The sequence below is a fragment of the Amborella trichopoda genome, chromosome 5, assembly GCF_054954075.1.
Source record: "Amborella trichopoda isolate Santa Cruz 75 chromosome 5, AtrichopodaSantaCruz75HAP2 v2.0, whole genome shotgun sequence".
NCBI classification, from domain to species: Eukaryota; Viridiplantae; Streptophyta; class Magnoliopsida; order Amborellales; family Amborellaceae; genus Amborella; species Amborella trichopoda.
The window spans coordinates 39,206,419-39,214,202 of record NC_142340.1 but is presented as its reverse complement, the minus strand read 5'-3'; the positions used below and the strand labels follow the sequence as shown (position 1 = coordinate 39,214,202).

The following is a 7,784-nucleotide window of genomic DNA, read 5'->3' as shown; positions in this document are numbered from 1 at the left end:
AATTTTAGGAAAAATTGCAATAAAAAAAATCGATATAAAAAAATTTAATTAATAGTAAATCAAAATAACTAGTTTATTTGATAGATAAGGACTTCATGATCAAACTTCAATGATTAATTCGATAAAAATCGATCAAAAATCAATTTGTTTGGATGAAAGTAGTTCTTCGAGCAACAATACTTCAAGTCCAAAAAAACCTCAAATCTTCATTTTTTTGGAAAAATTGAAATATGTAAACATTGAATCCTTCAAACAATCAATCAAAGCCCTCCATTTTTATGAAAATATATGAGGTATTAAAGCTGCATTTGATAGAATGGCGGAAATTTCTAATTTTTAAAATGCCCATTTCCAAGAACTCTTTGTTTTTCAACTTTTGATTCAATGATAGATAATCTATAGAAACTTTACGGTGTATAACATCAATATTTGACTGAAATAAACAAAAAAAAAGCTACAAAATGGAAGAAAAAGAAGCTGCAAAATTTTGATCTATGAAAATAACAGGCCTATTTTAAATAACAGTCGTTATTTGATACGTTATAACGACGTTATAACACACGAAAACAACAATAAACCTGACCAATGAAGAAAATTGGCCGGTTTTGAAGAAGCTGGTTCGACATTGAACCAGTCAATTTTGGTCTGGATTTTTTTTGGAGAGTTTCGTCTTACCATGTGTACCCCACCGATAGCGATCTAACGCGCCGATTTCGGTTCTAACCGGCCGATTTTGCGAACACTGACCTTTTTCTTAACTTTCAAAAGAATCAAACATATTGAAATCAATGGCCCAAGAGTCAGGTCCAAGCTGTCAACGTGTTTGGCAACAGAGAGAGAGAGAGAGAGAGAGAAGAGAGAGAGAGAGAGAGAGAGAGCTTTGTATTTTATGAGATATGGTGGGTAAGTGAATCATGCAAATAGCATGGAAAACTTTGACAAGAAATTGGCGAGTGGAATATGGCCCAAGCATTAGACCAAAAAGTGCATACACATCTGCAACTTCCAAAATTAATGGATAAAATGATTATCAACCACATCAGTAACAGAGTTAATTCATTAAATTTGAATGAATCATTGTCTAACTAGAATAGCTTAGGAAGAAATCTAAATCTGATTTACATGGACACAAGCATTATGAGCCATATATGAATCTAAAGCCTTCTAAAATCAGTGGTGTCCACAAGAAGAAGCACACTCGCGAGACTGGTTCGAACCAGTATTGTTCACTGGATTATTCATGCCCCCTTGCTACAATCTTAAACTTGCCCGTCTCTTCTTGCTGAAACATAGAGAGAGAAAATTGGTTATCTGTTTATGCGCAAAAGGTGTGGCTTAAAAATGAACAAAAGCTGAATATCGTGAACAGATTAAGAAAAAAATTGTTGGCAGAATGGCAGAAGTAGCCAACCCCAAATAGTAAGGATAAGACTGATGATGATACAACAGAAGATGAAGAGTAAGAGACCTGTTCGAATCAAAAATCTAGAGAGAGAGAGAGGTCATACCTTCTTCCACAACTGGGTGTGAACCTCGCAGAACCCAACAACAATCCCCCTTCTCTTCTCCTCTCTATACTCCACACACAAATCTTTTTCCAAAGCACAAGAGACATGGAACTTTGCACCACACTTGGGTTCAGAGCAATCAATCACAGAGCCATTTTTAGTCCCACAAAGATAGCATCCCTCCTCAAACCTCCTTAATGGAACTTTAGAACAATCAATACCTTCTCTCTCTTCTGGTTCTCTGAAAAAAACTTCAGGAACAAAAAGAGCACAGAGAATATGAGCCCATTTCCCATCAATGGTGGGTTTCATGGCCCCTTCCTTCACAGGGCAAAGGCAACAGGTTGGGTTCTCGGCAATTTTTTCGCACCTGCAACAAAACCAGTCACCTTCGGGAATGGAGCTCTGTAATGGGTCTCCGTAGCATGAAGCATGGACCATGAGATCACAGCCATCGCAAAAAACAATTGGGTCTAAAGGATCTCCATCTGTGCTTGCACATATGCTACAAATAACCCCATCTTCCTCTTCTTCTCTCTCTATCTCTTCTCTCTCTTGTTTCTCTTCTAATTTTTCAGAGAAAACAAGGCATCTGGGTCTTTTGAAGTGGGTTTTTTCTTTTTCTTTCCCTACTTCCTGTTTTCTCTCAGGTTCTTTCTCTTGTTTTTCTTCTGATATTTTCGAGAACACATGGGATCTGGGTCTTTTGAAGTGAGATCTTTCATTTTCGCTCTCTATTCTCTGTTTTCTCTCTATTCCCCTCTCTTGTTTTTCTTCTGAATTTTCTAAGAAAACAGCTGATCTGGATATTTGGAAGTGGGTTGTTTCTTTTTGTCTCTCCGCTTTTTCTTCTCTCTTTACTTGTTTCTCTAGTTTTTTGTCTGCTCTTTCAGAGAGAACAGGGAGTCTGGTCTTCTTGCAGTTGGTCTTTTTCGTTTCTCTCTTTTCTCCCTGTTTTCCTGAGACATCAGGGAGTGTGGGTCTTTTGAAGTGGGTTTTTCCTTTTCCTCCTTCTCTCTCTTGTTTTTCTTCTGGTTTTCCAGAGAAACTGAGCCCTTTTTCTTTTTTTCTCTCTATATCTATCTCTTCTTTGCGTATTGCTTTCTCTCTTCTCTCCTCTTTTTCTCTCTGTACTTTCTTTTCTCTCTCTGCTACTTCTCTCCGTTGATTTTCTTCTGGTTTTCCTCTCTCTACTATTTTTCTCCCTTGTTTTTTCTCTGGTTTTTCTGAGAAAACAGGGGATCTGGGTGGTCTTTTGAACTGGGTTTTCTCAGGAGAATCAGGAGAAATGGGGAAATGGTTGAGAGCCCAAATCCTCTTTTTTGCAGGTAAGGAGTAATTGAGAGGAGAAACCATGAATTTTTGATGCATGAGCTTGAATCGTTTGAGAGGGTGAAGGCCATGGTACATGCTTGCTTCGTCTTCTTTCTGGGATTTTTCTCCTTCTCCCATTGCCTTAACAGTAGGGACTCTTGTGAATTCAGTAGCAGCTTAGAGAGAGATAGATGAGGTTTTCGAATGGGTGTTTGGCGGGTTAAGTGAGAGAAGAAAACCCAAGAACGGGCAATGGCGGTTTTCTACTGTGACTATTTCGTTTCGTGTGAACAAGTTTTGAATTTTCGCTTCTCTCTAAATTTTTGAATCCTCTCTCTTTCTCTCACTATGAGGCGGGAAAGAAAAGCCCGGGAACGGGAAAAAATTGCGGGAATGTACCGTGGAATGCACCGGTGTTTTTCGCGGGATTTGAAATTTAGCGGCTTCTCACTCTATAGGCTCTCAATCTCTCAATTCACCCAAAAAAAATAGGAAAATGGTTTGATAGGGCTGCAGTCCTATCAAAATAAGTAAACCCTCACCTCATAACTCATTCAAAATTTTAAGTCTAGTATTGGAAAACCTATACATTAATTTAAACCATATGGGTATAAAAAAATAGATTGGGATTTCAAACTCTAAAAATAATGTATATTGTAATAAATTTTTTAGACCATCTATTTCACCTCAAAAATTAAGTATTCACAAGATCTATACTTCTTTTTTTAAATTTGAAATTTTATTGTCAGTGGTGAAAATTGATTTTAGAGCCATCACGGTAATTTTTGTTAAAAGAACTTTTCAAATGAGGATTTAAGATGGTACTTTATTTTGTTTTCACAAAGAGAAAAAGTATATATGGAGCCTAGGCTCTAAAAAATCAAATTAGAGCCTACCTCGAAATGTTCATTAGAAGAGGTGTTTTGATATCCAAATATTATCAAATTGATCATTTTGACATCAAGATGCATGGACATGAGAAAAAAATGGATTTCAAAATTTGGAAATAGTACATCTTGTAATGCATTTTTGGATCATCAATTTTCAAGATTGTCAAGTTTTCATAGATCTACTCAATCAACACTTATTTTTGAAGCTTTAAATTTTGGAAAGTTATTTCATGCGGGCTGGACCGCATTTCTACATATGTGGTCCAGAAAGTATAAAGCATCCATCTTAAAGATAGATGCAAGTAGGTGTTCCATCTAAACACAATAGAAACTAACGGTCAAAATGTTTTCTTACTAGAATTATTATTTCGAGTATGTTTTTCATATTCATGATCTCTATGTTAGAGATTACATGTCCTTGAAAAATAAGTCTTAAAACCTATCTTAAAAACTAGATTTACTAAGAAGCTCACATTTCTACATATACGGGCTTGGTCACATACAAACTGATTCGTTAAATTCTATAACTAAAAATAAAAATATAATTTAAAGGTATCATAAAACTTTCTAATATTGAAACTATATTTCTTGACACTACCGGAAGGTGGGATACAAACGGCATCCTTTCACAAAACCTAGGCCTTATAGAATCTCATCTCTCTCGCACTATGTGTTTCTCCCTCTAAAGCTTTGAATATGCGCGGATGCGAACTAAACCACCTATATTTTGGGTGGCCAAATCAAAAACGTGGTTGCATTGCAGAGAACGTGGGTCTGTGGGTCCTTTAAGTTGGAATCTGGTGAAGTCAGTTGATTTTCTACTCCTGCAGGATCTATTTTGTGTATTGCACCCTCCGGTAAAACCAAGCTTGGAGTTTTTTTTTATTTTCTTTATTTTTATTTTCAACCTACAAATGGGAATGGGTTATGTTTGGGTTCGGTCCTGGTCAATCCTAAACCAAGACCCAACTTGATTAGGTCTACGTTAGATCCAAACCCGACCCCAACCTAGTTGGGGTCCAAGTCAATTGGATCTAGACCTGACCTATTGGGTCACGGCTCTAAAATAAAATATATATGAAAAGTTATTTATATATTTAATCAAATATGGATGAGTGTGATTGAGAGTGCAACACATACCCGATACAATACCTGTTATGAGGTATGAGTTAATTCAAGTTAAAGGCCTCAAAAGGCTAAAGGGTAAGATAAAAAAGACATGGTTGGAACTTGGAAGTAGAGAGAAAATATATGTGGACTTGTGGCCACATTGAGAGGACTGCCCTTGATAAAGCACTACAGCGGAGTAGAATTCATGTAGTTGGCTCCAAATAAAAGTTTTAATAATGATGATGATGATGATGATTAATCATTATTTGAATGTAATTCACACTTATATATTTTGGGTTGGTTGTCCTAGACTTAGACCAAACCCGACCTAATAGGATTCAAGCTAGACCATGACTCAAACCTAAACTTGACCCATCAGGTCCATTATCGAGGTCCAAGCCCGGACTCAGGCCCAATTTCTGTTAATATGTGGGAATCTAACTTTTAGGACTTGACAACCAACCTCAATGTAACTAAATAAATAATATCTTGAGATTGACATCTGAATTTTTGAGAGGCAGGTGTTCAAGAACTCAAACTCTAATCTTTTCTTAAAAATAATCATCAGGTGATATTAAGGTAGATCACAAATTAAAAGAAAATATCATCTCAACGAACTCCTTAAATCGAGGAAGTTGTTGTGCAGTATACTTCTACAGGAGCATGCAATAAGTTTGGTAAAGCGGGAAGCAAGAGAACTTTCAAACGTGAGAGAAACAATTGAGAAAGCCGCCAAAACCAAAAACAAAAAGGTTCCCTCCCTCTGAAAATTTCCCACAAGCGAATCTTATTCGATAAGCATAATGTGTATCTTTGCTAGGTACACATGAAAACGGGTAGCATCAGATGGGGGTTGGGTAGACCCGAACCGGACACTAGACTTGGATCCGACTTTAACGTCCAAGTGATTTGGACCCGGACCCAAGTTGGGTCCAATCATTTGGATCCAGACCTAAATATGAAAATTTTAAAAATAAAAAATTATTTTATATGTTCTACTTTTTATGGATCTGACCCGATAGTATCCATGTTGGATCAAAGCTTGAACATGAATTGCCAGGTCCAAACCATGGACCCAGACCTAGGCGCGGTTCGACCTGATTGCCACCCCTACGTATGAAGCCCATCTACCGCATGACAGGGAATGGGTCTAAATGGACAGTGGAGATGAACCGGTGTATGCTACTTGCATGACATGGAATGGGTCTAAATGGACAGTGGAGATGAACCGGTGTATGCTACTTGCATGACATGGAATGGGTCTAAATGGACAGTGGAGATGAACCGGTGTATGCTACTTGCTTCACCAAAGGTCCTTAATGTTCGCAACGTTGACCCAAAAACAATAGATCTTTTTGGTTTTTAGAAGTAGAGAGAGCTACAACATCATGTAAATTGAGTTTTGAATTCAACCATAAATATCATCAAATGACATGCAAGCCATTTTTCTCTATAAAAAACAATCACAAATAGGTTGCTGCGATCTTTTTTATGACTCCAAGATGATACACAAGAACTATGGGAAAAATCGGGCAGCTCAAATTCTAACCACACCGTTAGATTGGAACTGTCCATTGGCCGGTTCCCATTTTGACCAATTTTTGTGAACCGGCCGGGCATTTTAAAAAATATTCAAAACATTTGTATAAAATCTCAAAAAATAAGAGATTTTGTTTGTAATGTATGTTTTTCATCATTTTGGCAAAGATTTTTTGTCCATTAATATTTATTTTTACAATTTCCTATTTTTTTTGAAAATTTTAAAAAATACCCTTGGCACAAATAGATTCTTTAAAATTTATTTTTTATTATTATTAATTTTCAACTTCATTTGGATGTACTTTGTTTAATTATGTTTTAAATATATTTTTCATATTTTATTAGATTTTTTAAACTTTTTTAATCACTTTTTTTGACCTCCAGGGACTTGCGTGGTTAGGCTGGTAGAACCAGTCGGTTTACCAGTTAGACCAGTTAAACTGCTTCCGGCCCCATATCCGGTTAACCATTCCTGTTCGATTTTTCCTACACCATGCACAACCCATTTTTCTCTATAAAAAACAATCGCAAATAGCTTGATGTGAATTTTTTTATGACTCGAAGATGATGCACAAATATCACTAACTTTGTCATCACAAAATAATCGAAATACAAAATCGATCGCAATTATTGTAAAACACATCCAAACAACTCTTAATTTCCAGCAAACATGTACTTATCAAAACCCAATACAAATCGTACAATTATTGTAAATCTCATTCAAGCAACCCAACGTAATTTGCAACAAACATATACTCATCAAAACCTAATATAAATCACTCCAACAAATTGAAAACAATTCCCTATAATTTTTTCCTTACTAATGCAACTTTTTCCCAAACTTCAAGTACTATTTTGGATATATATATATATATATATATATATATATATATATATATATATATATATATATATATATATTCATTGTCAGAAAAATGATGATACAGTTAATACCGCAAAGAAAAATGATGATAGTGTCAGTTTAAGTTTGTTTGTAATATCAAAGAGAACTTCGAAGTTCAAATAGGTAATAATACCGATTTGAACTTTGAAGAAAAATGTCTTCGAAGTTTGTATATCATACCTTGATATTACATACAAACTTACATTGTCATACCTTGATATTACTGATGAACTTACACTGTCATAAAAAGCGGATTTATTGATGAACTTTGAAACCTCAAACTGTTCAAATGCTATTTTATCAGAAAAACCCAAATTCAAGGTATGAACTTGGGTTTTTCTGAGAAAAACCCAAGGTATGTATACACTGGTCATACAAGGTACGACTAGTGTAATAGAAAAACAAATTTTTGCAAGTGATACAGTTGCAAGATGGCAAAGATTATTTAATTCTGTTCTTGTCAAATATTTAACAGCTATTTAGACCAAACCAATATGCAAGTATTTGTATTCTTTCATT

At 35.6% G+C, this 7,784-nt stretch overlaps 1 protein-coding gene across 1 annotated transcript; it reads right to left on the bottom strand.

Annotated features, from left to right (window-relative positions):
- Window positions 1–972: 972 nt before the first annotated feature.
- On the bottom strand, window positions 973–3,128 carry LOC18433015 (RING/FYVE/PHD zinc finger superfamily protein). Its single transcript, XM_020666487.2, has 2 exons — window positions 1,509–3,128; window positions 973–1,282 (listed from the first exon to the last, which is right to left on the bottom strand). The coding sequence occupies exons 1-2, from the start codon at window positions 2,958–2,960 to the stop codon at window positions 1,235–1,237; spliced, it is 1,500 nt and encodes a 499-aa protein (XP_020522146.2). The 5' UTR covers window positions 2,961–3,128; the 3' UTR covers window positions 973–1,234.
- Between the last annotated feature and the right edge of the window lie 4,656 nt (window positions 3,129–7,784).

What these genes read in the sequence shown, in the direction of transcription:
- LOC18433015 (XM_020666487.2), bottom strand. Translation starts at nt 2,960, where the DNA reads ATGGGAGAAGGAGAAAAATCCCAGAAAGAAGACGAAGCAAGCATGTAC. An exon ending in ACACCCAGTTGTGGAAGAAG is followed by an intron (nt 1,283 to 1,508) that starts GTATGACCTCTC and finishes TCTATGTTTCAG; the next exon opens with CAAGAAGAGACGGGCAAGTT.